Here is a 16,908-nt window from a genome sequence, read left to right as displayed (position 1 = left end):
AAGATGATAGCAGCCCCCCACATGTAATAACGGTGAATTAAGAGGAAAAGACATACACAGTATGAAAGTAGATTTAGCAGAGAGAGGTCCACTTACTAAATAGCAGAAGGATACAAAAGAGGACTTCACGGTCAACTGAAAACCCTTTCAAAAACCATCCTGAAATTACTTTAAGACTCCTGTGTCAACTCATGACACAGGAGTGGCAATTTCAGCCCGCAAGAGCTTCCAGCTACAGAGAATTACAAAAACTGCAAACTGGACAAAAGGTACAAAACAAAAGGACAAAGTCCACTTAGCTGATCAGCAGACTAGTAGCAGGAACATGCAACCGAAGGCTCTGGTTACAATGATGACCGGCAAGGAAATGACTGGAGAGCAAGGCTAAATAGGAAACTCCCAAACACTGATGGAAGCAGGTGAACAGAAGAAGCAAAGTGCAAACAAGTCACCAGTACCACCAGCAACCACCAGGGGAGCCCAAAAAGCGGATACACAACACACGTCTATAAACTCCAGAGTGTGGACCCCACAAATGTTCTTGAAAAGTCAGGTCATCTGAAAATTAATTATAGGATTTGATTACTCACAAACATTTTTGACCATTTATCCAACTTTGACTGTTTTTATGATGTCTTGGTACACAAAACTTTGGCTTCCATTTATATTACCTTATATTTATGTTGGTGATACGGGCATGATCATTTTATTGTAGGGTCTTTAATAATGATGAAGTTCCGTACGTATACACTATGGGTTATAATTTATGGTTCTTGCCTAACCTCTCGTACCAGAAAATACTTTACGGTTTCTATAGAGAACTGGTTGTTTTGCGTATATAGCGGTTCCGACCTTTGCGGGTGGGAGCTTGCTATGGTGTACCACGTCTATTGGCATATTCGTCTTTCATATAGAGATTGATGAGCTGAACGGATGTTGTAGTCTCTGAAAGTGTCTGCCATTCTAGCCCTGCTGGTGTTCTTTCATCTTTGGAACAAACTCAGCATTGCCACATAGTTGGCTGCATTTTCCTCCACATTTTGCCCTTCATTCCAGTACTCTTTATTCTTCCTGCTGCAATATACGCAAATGCGGGACAAATGTTTTGTTAGCAAGACCAAATTTTATAACCAGCCAATGTGTTTTTAGGAGCATGCCTCCCTCTGTGAGTAATAATTCCTGGAAGGATTTTCTTGCTTGCTCAATGACTCTAGAAGCTTTGAATGGGTCCTGGAACTTCAATTTTACCCTAAAGACCAAATGGCGTGCCATCTATTAGAATAGGCAAAGCCATGTGTCCAGTACTCACATTGGTGCCATGTTGCATATATTTCTGAACACATAGAAACTAATGCAATAAAATTTGAGTTTTTTTCCTCAGAACGTACAAAAAAGAATCATAAAAGACGGTGAAAAAACTGAAAATTGTAAATTTTCAAACTTGTGTTGCATCAACTGCATAAAAATGGTGGCATCAAACTACTCACTACCTCCCTAGATAAATAGATTAGAGGATACAATTTATTTAAAAAAAAAGACATTTATGGGGGATTTCTGTTGCTCTTGAACCACACAGGCTCTGCAAATATGACAATCTATTTCAAATAAAGCCAAATTTGTCACAATATGCCCATTCCTGTCCGAGCCCTGCTGTTTGTCCAAACAGAACTTTTTGACTACATATGGGATATCGCCGCACTCATAAGAAAGTGGGTAACAAATTGCGGTTTCCACTTTTTGGTGTAATCTCTGACAAAAGTGAGCAATTCAGGTCTAAAACAAGATTTTTGTGAAAAAAAAAAAACTTTTTCAATATGACGAACTAATGCTATAAAATTCTGTGTCGTACCTGTGGGTACACATTGCTCAATATACCCCTGGATAAAATCTTTGAGGGATGTACTTTCCAAAATGAGGTCAGTTGTGGGGGGGGGGGGGGTTCTGCTGTTTAGGCACATCTCCAAACCCAACATGGCATCCGCTCTCACAATTTTGAGATTAAAAAGTCAAACAGTGCTCCTTCCCTTCCGTGCTCTGCCGTACACCCAAACAGTGGTTTACCCCCACATATGGGGTATCAGCGAACTCAGGACAAATTGCACAACAACTTTGGAGGTCTAATTTCTCCTGTTAGCCTTATGAAAATAAAAATTTGGGGCGAAAAGATCATTTTGGTGGAAAAAATTTGATTTTTTTATTTTCATGGCTCTGCGCTATAAACTTCTGTGAAGCACTTGTGGATTCAAGGTACTCACCACACATCTAGGTAAGTTCCTTTGGGGGGTCTAATTTCCCAAATGGTGCAACTTGTGGGGGGTTTCCACTGTTTAGGCTCATCAGGGGTCTCCAAACGAGACACTGCGTCCGATTTAAATTTCAGCCAATTTTAATGTGAAAAAGTCAAAAGGCGCTCCTTCCCTTCCGAGCTCTGCTGTGCTCTCAAACAGTGGTTTACCCCCACATATGGGGTATCGGCATATTCAGGAGAAACAGCACAACAAATTTTGTGTTCATTTTCTCTTTTTACACTTGTGAAAATAACAAAAAATGGTTCTGAAATAAAAGGTTTGTGAAAAAAAGTTAAATGTTAATTTTTTCCTTCATCATTTCTTCAGTTCCTGTGAAGCACCTGAAGGGTTAATAAACTTCTTGAATGTGGTTTTGAGCACCTTGAGGGGTGCAGTTTTTAGAATGGTGTCACTTTTGGGTATTTTCTGCCATATAGACCCCTCAAAGTGACTTCAAATGTGAGGTGGTCCCTAAAAAAGTGGTTTTGTAAATTTTGTTGTAAAAATGAGAAATCGCTGGTCAACTGTTAACCCTTATAACTTCCTAACAAAAAAAATGTTGTTTCCAAAATTGTGCTGATGTAAAGTAGACATGTGGGAAATGTTATTAATTAAGTACTTTTTTGTGACATATCTCTTTGATCTAGGGACAAAAATAAATTTGCTAAATTTAAAGAAATTGCTAAATTTTAAAAATTTACATTTATTTCACTTTTTCCATAAATAAACACATCATATCAAAGAAATGTTACCACTAACATGAAGTACAATATGTCATGAAAAATAATCTCAGACTCAGCGGGATCCGTTAAAGCGTTCCAGGGTTATGATCTCATAAATTGACAGTGGTCAGAATTGTAAAAATTGGCCTGGTCATTAACCCCTTCATGACCTTGCCGTTTTTTGCAATTCTGACCAGTGTCCCTTTATGAGGTAATAACTCAGGAACGCTTCAACGGATCCTAGCGATTCTGAGATTGTTTTTTCGTGACATATTGGGCTTCATGTTAGTGGTAAATTTAGGTCGATAATTTCTGAGTTTATTTGTGAAAAAAACGGAAATTTGGCAAAAATTTTGAAAATTTCGCAATTTTCACATTTTGAATTTTTATTCTGTTAAACCAGAGAGTTATGTGACACAAAATAGTTAATAAATAACATTTCCCACATGTCTACTTTACATCAGCACAATTTTGGAAACAAATTTTTTTTTTGCTAGGAAGTTATAAGGGTTAAAATTTGACCAGTGATTTCTCATTTTTACAAAATTTACAAAACCATTTTTTTTAGGGATCACCTCACATTTGAAGTCAGTTTGAGGGTTCTATATGGCTGAAAATACCCAAAAGTGACACCATTCTAAAAACTGCACCCCTCAAGGTGCTCAAAACCACATTCAAGAAGTTTATTAACCCTTCAGGTGTTTCACAGCAGCAGAAGCAACATGGAAGTAAAAAATGAACATTTAACTTTTTAGTCACAAAAATGATATTTTAGCAAAAAAATTTTTATTTTCCCAAGGGTAAAAGGAGAAACTGGACCACGGACGTTGTTGTCCAATTTGTCCTGAGTACGCTGATACCTCATATGTGGGGGTAAACCACTGTTTGGGCGCACGGCAGGGCTCGGAAGGGAAGGAGCGCCATTTGACTTTTTCAATGAAAAATTGGCTCCAATCTTTAGCGGACACCATGTCGCGTTTGGAGAGCCCCCGTGTGCCTAAACATTGGAGCTCCCCCACAAGTGACCCCATTTTGGAAACTAGACCCCCCAAGGAACTTATCTAGAAGCATAGTGAGCACTTTAAACCCCCAGGTGCTTCACAAATTGATCCGTAAAAATGAAAAAGTACTTTTTTTTCACGAAAAAATTATTTTAGCCTCAATTTTTTCATTTTCACATGGGCAACAGGATAAAATGGATCCTAAATTTTGTTGGGCAATTTCTCCTGAGTACACCAATACCTCACATGTGGGGGTAAACCACTGTTTGGGCACATGGTAAGGCTCGGAAGGGAAGGAGCGCCATTTGACTTTTTGAATGAAAAATTATCTCCATCGTTAGCGGACACCATGTCGCGTTTGGAAAGCCCCTGTGTGCCTAAACATTGGAGCTCCTCCACAAGTGACCCCATTTTGGAAAGTAGACCCCCCAAGGAACTCATATAGAGGCATAGTGAGCACTTTAAACCCCCAGGTGCTTCACAAATTGATCCGCAAAAATGAAAAAGTACTTTTTTTTCACACAAAATTTCTTTTAGCCTCAATTCTTTCATTTTCACATGGGCAACAGGATAAAATGGATCCTAAAATTTGTTGGGCAATTTCTCCTGAGTATGCCGATACCTCATATGTGGGGGTAAACCACTGTTTGGGTGCACGGCAAGGCTCGGAAGGGGAGGCGTGCCATTTGACTTTTTGAATGGAAAATTAGCTCCAATCGTTAGCGGACACCATGTCGCGTTTGGAGAGCCCCTGTGTGCCTAAACATTGGAGCTCCCCTACAAGTGACCCCATTTTGGAAACTAGACCCCCCAAGGAACTTATCTAGATGCATAGTAAACACTTATAACCCCCAGGTGCTTCACAGAAGTTTATAACGCAGAGCCGTGAAAATAAAAAAATAATTTTTCTTTCCTCAAAAATGATTTTTAGCCCAGAATTTTTTATTTTCCCAAGGGTAATAGGAGAAATTGGACCCCAAATGTTGTTGTCCAGTTTGTCCTGAGTACGATGATACCCCATATGTGGGGGTAAACCACTGTTTGGGCGCACGGCAGGGCTCGGAAGGGAAGGCACGCCATTTGGCTTTTTGAATGGAAAATTAGCTCCAATCATTAGCGGACACCATGTCGCGTTTGGAGAGCCCCTGTGTGCCTAAACATTGGAGCTCCCGCACAAGTGGCCCCATTTTGGAAACTAGACCTCCCAAGGAACTAATCTAGATGTGTGGTGAGCACTTTGAACCCCCAAGTGCTTCACAGAAGTTTATAACGCAGAGCCATGAAAATAAAAAATAATTTTTCTTTTCTCAAAAATGATTTTTTAGCCCACAATTTTTTATTTTCCCAAGGGTAATAGGAGAAATTGGACCCCAAAAGTTGTTTTCCAGTTTCTCCTGAGTACGATGATACCCCATATGTGGGGGTAAACCACTGTTTTGGCACACGTCGGGGTTCGGAAGGGAAGTAGTGACGTTTTGAAATGCAGACTTTGATGGAATGCTCTGCGGGCGTCAGGTTGCGTTTGCAGAGCCCCTGATGTGCCTAAACAGTAGGAACTCCCCACAATTGACTCCATTTTGGAAACTAGACCCCCAAGGGAACTTATCTAGATGTGTAGTGAGCACTTTGAACCCCCAAGTGCTTCACAGAAGTTTATAACGCAGAGCCGTGAAAATAAAAAATGTGTTTCCTTTCCTCAAAAATATTTTTTTAGCCCAGAATTTTTTTATTTTTGCAAGAGTAACAGGAGAAATTGGACCCCAAAAGTTGTTGTCCAGTTTCTCCTGAGTACGCTGATACCCCATATGTGGGGGTAAACCACTGTTTTGGCACACGTCGGGGTTCGGAAGGGAAGTAGTGACGTTTTGAAATGCAGACTTTGATGGAATGCTCTGCGGGCATCAGGTTGCATTTGCAGAGCCCCTGATGTGCCTAAACAGTAGGAACTCCCCACAAGTGACTCCATTTTGGAAACTAGACCCCCAAGGGAACTTATCTAGATGTGTGGTGAGCACTTTGAACCCCCAAGTGCTTCACAGAAGTTTATAACGCAGAGCCGTGAAAATAATAAATGTGTTTCCTTTCCTCAAAAATATTTTTTTAGCCCAGAATTTTTTATTTTTGCAAGAGTAACAGGAGAAATTGGACCCCAAAAGTTGTTGTCCAGTTTCTCCTGAGTACGCTGATACCCCATATGTGGGGGTAAACCACTGTTTGGGCACACGCCGGGGCTCGGAAGGGAAGTAGTGACGTTTTGGAATGCAGACTTTGATGGAATGGTCTGCGGGCATCATGTTACGTTTGCAGAGCCCCTGATATGCCTAAACAGTAGAAACCCCCCACAAGTGACCCCATTTTGGAAACTAGACCCCCCAAGGAACTTATCTAGATGTGTGGTGAGCACGTTCAACCCCCAAGTGCTTCACAGAAGTTTACAACGCAGAGCCGTGAAAATAAAAAATCATTTTTCTTTCCTCAAAAAAGATGTTTTAGCAAGCAATTTTTTATGTTCACAAGGGTAACAAGAGAATTTGGACCCCAATATTTGTTGCCCAGTTTGTTGTGAGTACGCTGATACCCCATATGTGGGGGTAAACCACTGTTTGGGCACACGTCAGGGCTCGGAAGGGAAGTAGTGACATTTGAAATGCAGACTTTGATGGAATGGTCTGCGGGCGTCACATTGCATTTGCAGAGCCCCTGATGTGCCTAAACAGTAGAAACACCCCACAAGTGACCCCATTTTGGAAACTAGACCCCCGAAGGAACTTATCTAGATGTGTGGTGAGCACTTTCAACCCCCAAGTGCTTCACAGAAGTTTATAACGCAGAGCCGTGAAAATAAAAAATAATTGTTCTTTCCTCAAAAATTATGTTTTAGCAAGTAATTTTTTATTTTTGCAAGGGTAACAGGAGAAATTGGACCCCAACAGTTGTTGCCCAGTTTGTCCTGAGTACGCTGGTACCCCAAATGTGGGGGTAAACCACTGTTTGGGCGCACGTCGGGGCTTGGAAGGGCGGGAGCACCATTTGACTTTTTGAACGCAAGATTGGCTGGAATCAATGGTGGCGCCATGTTGCGTTTGGAGACCCCTGATGTGCCTAAAACAGTGGAAACCCCTCAATTCTAACTTCAACACTTACCCCAACACACCCCTAATCCTAATCCCAACTGTAGCCATAACCCTAATCACAACCCTAACCCCAACACACCCCTAACCACAACCCTAACCGCAACACAACCGTAACCCTAATTCCAACCCTAATCCTAACCCTAATCCCAACCGTAACCCTAATCCCAACCCTAACCACAACTGTAACCCCAACACACCCCTAACCCTATCCGTAACCCTAACCACAAGCCTATTCTTAACCCTATTTCCAACCCTAGCCCTAATTCCAACCCTAACCCTAAGGGTATGTGCCCTCGTTGCGGATTCGTGTGAGATTTTTCCGCACGATTTTTGAAAAATCTGCAGGTAAAAGGCACTGCGTTTTGCCTGCGGATTTACAGCAGATTTCCAGTGTTTTTTTGTGCGGATTTCACCTGCGGATTCCTATTGAGGAACAGGTGTAAACCGCTGCGGAATCCGCACAAAGAATTGACATGCTGCGGAAAATACAATGCAGCGTTTCTGCACGGAATTTTCCGCACCATGGGCACAGCAGATTTGGTTTTCCTTAGGTGTACATGGTACTGTAAACCTGATGGAAAACTGCTTCGAATTTGCAGCGGCCAATCCGCTGCGGATCCGCGGCCAATCCGCTGCCAATCCGCTGCGGATCCGCGGCCAATCCGCTGCAGATCCGCGGCCAATCCGCTGCGGATCCGCTGCAGATCCGCTGCGGATCCGCGGCCAATCCGCTGCGGATCCGCTGCGGATCCGCGGCCAATCCGCTGCAGATCCGCGGCCAATCTGCTGCGGATCCGCTGCCGATCCGCTGCGGATCCGCGGCCGATCCGCTGCGGATCCGCGGCCAATCCGCTGCCAATCCGCTGCAGATCCGCGGCCAATCCGCTGCGGATCCACTGCGGATCCGCGGCCGATCCGCTGCGGATCCGCGGCCGATCCGCTGCGGATCCGCGGCCGATCCGCTGCGGATCCGCTGCGATCCGCGGCCGATCCGCTGCGATCCGCGGCCGATCCGCTCTGTGTGCACATGCCATAACCCTACCCCTAACCCTACCCGTAACCCTAACCCTACCCCTAGTTCTAACCCTAACCCTAGTGGTAAAAGAAAAAAAAATATTTTCTTTATTTTATTATTGTCCCTACCTATGGGGGTGATAAAGGGGGGGGTTTATTTATTATTTTTTTATTTTGATCGCTGTGGTAGAACCTACCACAGCGATCAAAATGTACCTGTAACGAATCTGCCAGCCTGCAGATTCGGCGGGCGTACTGAGCATGCGCCCGCCATTTTCCAAGATGGCGGCGCCCAGCGAGGAGACGGCCGGACACCGGGAGGATCGGTAAGTATGAGGGGGTGGTGGGGGGGTGGATCGGAGCACAGGGGGGGGGATCGGAGGACGGGGGGAGCGGACAGGAGCACGGGGGAGCGGACAGGAGCACGGGGGAGCGAACAGGGGGACGGAGAGGACCGGGCCACATAACGGACGACTGGGGAGGAGATCGGGGGCGGTGGGGGGGGCCAGTACATGATTTCCAGCCATGGCAGATGCTATTGCAGCATCGGCCATGGCTGGATTGCAATATTTCACCATTTTCATAGGTGAAATATTGCAAATTGCTCTGATTGGCTGTTGCACTTTCAACAGCCAATCAGAGCGATCGTAGCCACGTGGGGGCAAAGCCACCCCCCCTAGGCTGAAGTACAACTCCCCCTCTCCCTGCAGATCGGGTAAAATAGGAATTAACCCTTTCACCCGATCTGCAGGGATGCGATCATTCCATGACGCCGCATAGGCGTCATGGGTCGGGAAGGGGTTAAGCAGCAAATTGGCTCTGTCACTAAGGGGTTACCGGGATTCGTCCCCTTCAACCTACCATAGCATGGGCAAGTAGCTGATGGGTACATTGTCTGTAAATAATAAAATGGGAGGAATTGTTATGGTAAATATTTATACTTTGCTTTAATTATTTAGACAATTTATATCTTTGATCATTTAATATTTTTATATTAGCTTTATAAGTTTTATTAATAAAAGCAATAACACAGAATGCTGTCTCTGATATAGAGGTGTCTTTGTGTTAAGCATTCTTTGTTACAGAAGGCATTGAAGGCTGGATAGAACTAGTTTGTAAGGAATTCAACAGTTTCCATGATTTATGATCTTGTTATTCCCAACTAAAATACTTTCTTTCCCCAATTCAAATATCTTCTCCCTTAGGTAATGTGAAGCCATGGCCTGTGTGGAGCAGACCTGTGTGTGTGATATCTATGGAGTGGAGCTGTGTGTGTACCAGGTGTAAGGAGCAAAGCCTTCATCCATGACTCCTCTGGATCATCCAGATGGTCATTAGTGAACTTCAAATAGGCATGGACATGTGCTGGCGTAAGCAGGGGGACCTTGCATGCCCTGCAGGATTTCTATCCATGAAGGCTTAGTGTTACTAACGGTAGTGTTGGACACTGTGGTCCGAGTTCTCTTCAGGTCATTGACCAGATCCTCCAGTGTAGTTCTGAGCTGATTCCTGACCTTTCTCATAATCATCCTTACCCCACGAAGCAAGATCTTGCATGGAGCCCAGACCGAGGAAGATTGACAGCCATCTTGTGTTTCTTCCAGTTTCTAATCATTGTGCCAATAGTTGTTCCCTTCTCACCAAGCTGCTTGTCTATTCCTGTAGCTCATCCCAGTCTTGCGCAGGTCTACAATTTTGTTCCTGGTGTCCTTAGACAGCTCTTTTGTCTGGGCCATGGTGGAGAAATTGGAGTGTAATTAATTGCGTGTGTGGACAGGTGTCTTTTATACAGGTAACAGATTTAAACAGGTGCAATTAATACAAGTAATGAGTGCAGAGTAGGAGGGAGTCTTAAAGAAAAACAAACTCAAAGGCCTGTGAGAACCAGAATTCTTGCTGGTTGGTAGGTGATTAAATACTTATTTTATGCAATAAAATGCAATTTAGTTTATTAAAAAATAATATAATGTGATTTTCTGTCTTTTTTTTTTTAGATTCTGGTTCTCAGGGTTGAAGTGTAGCTACAATAAAAATAACAGACCTCTCCATTCTTTGTAGGTGGGTAAACTTGCAAAATTGGCAGTGTGTCAAATTCTTATTTTCTCCACTGTAAATAGGTAAATCCAAGGTTCAGCTGCTGGGTCAACTAATATTCAGCATATTCATTAATGATGTAGAAAAAAAAGAATGTGAACAATCTCGTTATTTTTTAAAATGACACCAAGTATTGTGCAGCAGGGTTGAGTGAAAAGAGGAGGAGGAGGAGGAGGGGGAGGAGGAGGAGGGGGAGGGGGAGGGAGGAGGAGGAGGGGGAGGAGGAGGAGGGGGAGGGGGAGGGAGGAGGGGGAGGGGGGAGGAGGGGGAGGAGGAGGAGGAGGGGAGGGGGAGGAGGGGGAGGAGGAGGATTTGCAAAACCCGACTCGATCCTAAAAAAGTTAAAGTCGCTCAACCCTATTGTGCAGTCTTTACACAATGTTCAAAAGTTACAAGATGAATTGGCCAAACTGAATGTTTGGGAGTCCACTTGACAGATAATATTCAATGTGTATAAATGTAAAGTTACTCATCTGGGTACTAATAATCTGTAGGCCTCATACTGTACAATTTAGAGACAAAAATATGGGAATACATCTCTAATCACTAAATTGAGGATTTTTATTTGGTCATATTGCCACAGCTGTATAAAATAAAGCACATAGCCATTGATAAGAAAAAGAATGGGTCATTGTTTAAGCAACTTTATCTGAGCATGCTACTGTAATTGGATGCCACACTTGCAAAAAGGCTGTTTGTGAAATATGTTTGCCTCCTAAATATTCCAGGATCAACTATGAGTGATAATGAAACATGGAAGTGTTTAGAAACCACAGTAGCACAGCCATAAAGTCACAGAGTGGGATTACTGTGTTCTGAAGTGCATGGTTTATAAATGTTGACAAAGCTTTGCTGACTCAGTATTTGCACTTTCCTACATTTCATTTGACAATGACATTAGTACAAAAACACCATTGTGAGCTTTATGGCATGGAATTTCATGGCTATGTAGTTGCATTTAAGTCTAAAGGTACCTTCACACATAACGATTTCGTTAACGATATCGTTGCAACGTCACGCTTTTGGTGACGTAGCAACAATCCCGTTAACGATCTCGTTATGTGTGACAGCGACCAACGATCAGGCCCCTGCTGGGAGATTGTAAAAGTTAAAAAAAAAAAAAAAAACACTTCATACTCACATTCCGATGTCTGTCACGTCCCCCGCCGTCAGCTTCCCGCACTGACTGTCAGTGCCGGCCGTAAAGCAGAGCACAGCGGTGACGTCACCGCTGTGCTCTGCTTTACGGCCGGCGCTGACACAGTCAGTGCGGGAAGCTGACGGCGGGGGACGTGACAGACATCGGAATGTGAGTATGTAGTGTTTTGGTTTTTTTTTTACTTTTACAATGGTAACCAGGGTAAATATCGGGTTACTAAGCGCGGCCCTGCACTTAGTAACCCGATGTTTACCCTGGTTACCCGGGTGCTGTGGGGGGACTTCGGCATCGTTGAAGACAGTTTCAACGATGCCGAAGTCGTTCCCCTGATCGTTGGTCGCTGGAGAGAGCTGTCTGTGTGACAGCTCCCCAGCAACCACAGAACGACTTACCAACGATCACGGCCAGGTCGTATCGGTACCTTTACATTGCTAAGAACAATGCAAAGCATCAGATGCAGTGGTGTAAAATAGGCTTCCATTGGATTTTAGAGTTGTGGACATTTCTGGAATGTTCTTTAGAGTGACAATTTACAATTCTCTGTCTGGCCATCTGATAGATGAGTGTGGGTCTGGCTAATGCCAAAAGATTGTTACCTGTCTTTCCAACCTTAAATTCGGTGCAGGAGGGATAACACTATGGGTTTTTTTTCAGGAATTGGCCTAGGAACTGCTGTGAATTAGACTTTTTGGCTCCCTCTTGTGGTCTCTAGTGATATGACTCTGGGATTGTCTTTCTTCACTTTGGCACTCACCTGGGCCGTTAGTCCAGGGGTGTTGCTATATTAACTTCCTGGATCCTTAGTCCAGTGCCTGGCATCGTTGTAATCAGATCCTTCTGTTTGCTAAGCTGGTCCTGGTTTTTGCAAAATTAAGCTAAGTCTTGCTTTTTGGTTATTTTGGTTATTTGCTTGCTTCTATTTTTGTCCAGCTTGTACTAAATGTGATTTCTGACCTTGCTGGAAGCTCTAGGGGTGCTGGTGTTCTCCCCCCGGCCGTTAGACGGTTCGGGGGTTCTTGAATATCCAGCGTGGATATTTTAATAGGGTTTTTTGCTGACCATATAAGTCATCTTACTATATTCTGCTATTAGCTAGTGGGCCTCTCTTTGCTAAATACCTAGTTCATTCTTATGTTTGTCTTTTCCTCTTACCTCACCATTATTATTTGTTGGGGGCTTGTATCCAACTTTTTGGGGTCTTATCTCTGGAGGCAAGAAAGGTCTTTCTTTTCCCTTCTAGGGTTAGTTAGTTCTCCGGCTGGCGCGAGACGTCTAGAACCAACGTAGGCACGTTCCCCGGCTACTTCTATTTGTGTTGCTAGGATTAGATATATGGTCAGCCCAGTTACCACTGCCCTATGAGCTGTTTTTTTGTGTTTGCAGACTTGGTTATTATTTCTGAGACCCTCTGCCATTGGGGTCATAACAAGGAACCTTAGTTTAAATTAAGTGAAATTTCATATTTTTACTAAAATTTTTAAACAATTTTTTACATTTTTCATCCTCCTTATTGCAAACAGATTGGTGGTGTCTTAAGACCCCACAGATTGCTCAAAAAAAACCAGGAAAATGCACAGCTTAGGTGACTTGGGTGCTGAGCTTCTGGAGACCCGTTTCTCACTCTCTCAGCAATGGAAGCCTAAAACTCCTACCCCTCTCCCAGGAGATGCTGGTCCAGTCCAACAGAAGGCGGAGGGAGAATGATGTAAAACAAATATAAATAAATAATACATTTCTTGTTCTTGATGTCGCCTGCCCCAAAACAACTTGTCATCTTAGGCACTGTACTTCAAGTGCATAGTGTCAAATAAAGCCATGGTAATTTCTCTGATGTGTAATAAGAGATGATTTGGATTTAAAGCATAGCTCACATTCTAAAAATGAGAATGGCTTCTACCCTGTGTGAATTTTCTGATGTCTAACAAGATTTATTTTTTTTGAAAAACATTTCACACATTCTGAACATGAGAATGGCTTCTCCCCTGTGTGAATTCTCTGATGTGCATCAAGATTTGATTTCTGTTTAAAACATTTCTCACATTCTGAACATGAAAATGGCTTCTCCCCCTTGTGAATTCTCAGATGAGCATCAAGATTTGATTTCTGTTTAAAACATTTCCCACATTCTGAGCATGAAAGTGGCTTCTTCTTTGTGTGAGTTACCAGATGTTTAGCAAGATCAGATTTCTGAGAAAAACATCTCCCACATACAGAACATGAAAATAACTTCTCCCCAGTGTGAATTTTACTATGTCTAGCAAGAGTTGATTTGTCTTTAAAACATTTCCTACATTCTGAACATGGAAATGGTTTTTCCCCTGTGTGAATTCTCTGATGTTTAACAAGATCAGATTTCTGTGTAAAACATTTTCCACATTGGGAACAAGGAAATGGCTTCTCGCCTGTATGAATTCTCAGATGTGTAACAAGATTTGTTTTTTGATTAAAACATTTCCCACATTCTGAACATGAAAATGGCTTCTCCCCTGTGTGTCTTCTTTGATGTGTTACAAGATGAGATTTGTGATTAAAACATTTCTCACATTCCGAACATATATACGACTTCTTTCTTGTGTGAGTTATTTGATGTTTACTATCTGATCTGTTATCTTTATTTTGCATGATATTCTGTGATGAGTCAAAAGATAGGAGCCATTGAAAAGTATCAGATGATGGATCTTTGCTGTGAAGGACTGGAAGTATTACTGGAATAATGGCATGCTCTTCATATGGATCTGGTGTGATACCACTATCATCTGCCATAACATCTGAAAATATATGTGCCTCTGATCCCCTGGTATAGTCATCTGTTAAATATAAAACCATTATTACTCAATATCAGAGCCTTAGAAGTATATGTATTTTTAAATATATATTTTATGATTATACATACTGTATATACATACACACACACACATATACATACATACATACAGTGCTCAGCATAAATCAGTAGACCTCCTTAGAAAAGTAAGATTTTATATAATATTGAACTCCAGAACAATATCCAAAATTTTGTAAAACTGAATTTCATAGAACATTTTTTTAAACCATAACATGAAAGTAAGCTTAATGATATAACTTTCATCACAAAATCTTCAATTTTACTAAAATTAGTTAATGCAAAAATAAATATACCCCACATCAAAAGCTGCTACATCTAGTATTTTGTATGACCTCCATGAGTTTTAAGGATAACACCAAGTCTTCTAACCCTGGTTTGGCGTTCTATTTCTTTAACTAACTGCAGTGAACTTGAATATTGATTTTCTACAACCTTTCTAATCAGAAGATGCTCCTTTTTAAGTGTTAAGTTCTGTGGTCGGCCTTGAGGTCAATGAGAGATGGTTGCAGTTCAATCAAGCTTTGCAGATCTTCATAAAGCCAACCCCATTTCTTGTGTAAAGAAATTGAGTTTTTGTGAGTTGTGACATTTCTATTCCAAGTGGTGCAATTGCTGACATCATGAAATGGGAATGGGTTTTCTCTGTCAACCCCTTCCCGACATGGGCCATACATGTACTGCTCTGCAGGAGCTGCGTTCCCGTAACAGCAGTATATGTACGGCGGCACAGTCATGCTGCCTCATGCTGAGTGCTGCAGCGATTTGAGTGCGGGTGTCAGCTCTGTGTGACAGCTGACACTCTGCAGAAACGCCCACTGCTAGCACTGATTGTGGGCAGTTAACACCTCTGATGTCGCTGTTAGTAGTGACAGCGACATAGAGGAGCATCGCACAGGGAATGGGTTCCCTGCGTGCTTCCATCAGGACAACGCTATGCGATCACGTTGTCATGATGATCTCCAAGGAGAAACCCGGCCGCAAGATGGCCGTGGGGTTCTTCAGGGAAGGTTACTTGGTGCTGACATGCCTCTTTCCCTGCCTGTTAGATGCTGATGTGATACTTTGCAGTGCAGAAACATTGCAGAGTATCAGATCAGCGATCTGACAGTATGCAGTCATGTCCCAGGATGGGACAATGTAAAAAAAAAATTAAAAAATGTAAAAATATTTTTTTGCAAATCCCCAAATGAGGGCATGGTTATGCTGTGGACCTGAGAGGATGTGTCTGTACATCCTATACAATATCCTGGGGAAGATCCACTCGCTGGGGTTTTAAAAACTGTTCTAAGCATCCTAAGCGAGTGGGGAAACAGTGGAGCTGAGAGAGGACATCAGGCGTCCCCCGGGTTCTGACAGAGGAGACTTTGATCTGGTGAAGCAGCACTTCAGGAAAAGTAGGAAAAGCTGTGTCAGCCATCTTGGTGCTTGTGTTCAGTGCAGCTCTGAGGAGAAGAGTGTAACCTCCCCACAGGAATACAGCAGCATGAAAATCTGTTGAAAACAAAGCTGAGCCCTCACCTGCTTTGATTCTCTCTGGGCTGTTGCCTGTTGAAGACAAGGGTGTCCGGTCTCCCTGCCTGGTCTGGGAGAGCTGTGGAGGTTCCCTGGGTCCTAGCATCTCTCTGGGTCCTAGCATCTCTAGGCTGCTGTCTGTTGAAGATGAGGGTGTCCGGTCTCCCTGCCTGGTCTGGGAGAGTTGCGGAGGCTCCCTGGCTCCTAGCATCATCACTGTCCAGGCTTAAGGTCTCCTGCGGTCTTGTGGAAGGTAATGGAGGGAGGACAGGCTGTAGCTTCCAGGGAGCTATCTGGGGGCTGAAATCTCCCAGCCTGAATTAAAAATCAATTATCACCCACAGCAGGGGAGACTCCCCTTAGCTCCCTTTTCTATCTGAGCACACTCCTGCCCTGTCACAGGCTGAGGTCTGTGCTGCCTGTGCAAGTATCACTCCTGGCAGCTCTCCCTCCTCTAATATATCAGTTACTTGAGAGGAAGACCCCTCACCGGACATAGCCCCCCTCCAGCTTCACTTGTAGCTTGGCTGAACTGACTGCATTTTCTATTTAAAACAGCCTCATACTCCTCAAATAATAAAACTCTAGGAGTTAACCCTTTACTGGAAAAAATACAGTCATCTAGGAGTGCTGTCCTGAAGAGCGTCATCCCAAAAGCCCTCCTAACCACTAAGGGGAATACTGCAAATGCCGAGGAGCCGTTTTAGTTGGGGTTCTCCTCAATTCAAACTTTCTGACCATCTTATAATATATTACTTATATTGTTAAAAAGGCCTAAGAACTGTTCCTTACTACAATGGGATCTTCTCTAGCTCTCTGCTGACATCAAGTGACCTATTCATGTAACCACATCATTATTTCCAAGTATAAGTGATTATAGCTACACAAACTGTGACAACACTTTAATGGTCTTCACCTACCTATACCCAACTCTACTATACAGTCCCTAAAAGCACAGGAATATCCGCATGCAAGAGAAAATAGACATTTTGGACACTAAATCTACTTCCCGGTAACAAAAAAAAATATGAGGGGCCAAACACTAAACCTAAGGGTACCGTCTCACAAAATGATTTACCAACGATCACGACCAGCGATACGACCAGGCCGTGATCGTTGGTAAGTCGTTGTGTGGTCGC

The 16,908-nt window shown here is 43.1% G+C and overlaps 1 protein-coding gene across 1 annotated transcript in view; it reads right to left on the bottom strand.

Annotated features, from left to right (window-relative positions):
- Positions 1–11,644: 11,644 nt before the first annotated feature.
- The window catches only part of LOC143767341 (uncharacterized), an 855,449-nt gene continuing 850,185 nt past the window's right edge, over positions 11,645–16,908 (bottom strand). The window contains exon 19 of the mRNA XM_077255584.1: positions 11,645–13,890. Coding sequence (XP_077111699.1) covers positions 13,306–13,890 — 585 coding nt within the window. The 3' untranslated portion in view covers positions 11,645–13,305. The remainder of the gene's footprint in view (positions 13,891–16,908) is intronic.

Source organism: Ranitomeya variabilis, chromosome 4 (assembly GCF_051348905.1).
Source record: "Ranitomeya variabilis isolate aRanVar5 chromosome 4, aRanVar5.hap1, whole genome shotgun sequence".
In the NCBI taxonomy this organism is placed as follows: domain Eukaryota; kingdom Metazoa; phylum Chordata; class Amphibia; order Anura; family Dendrobatidae; genus Ranitomeya; species Ranitomeya variabilis.
This window is presented reverse-complemented; position numbering and strand designations above follow the sequence as displayed.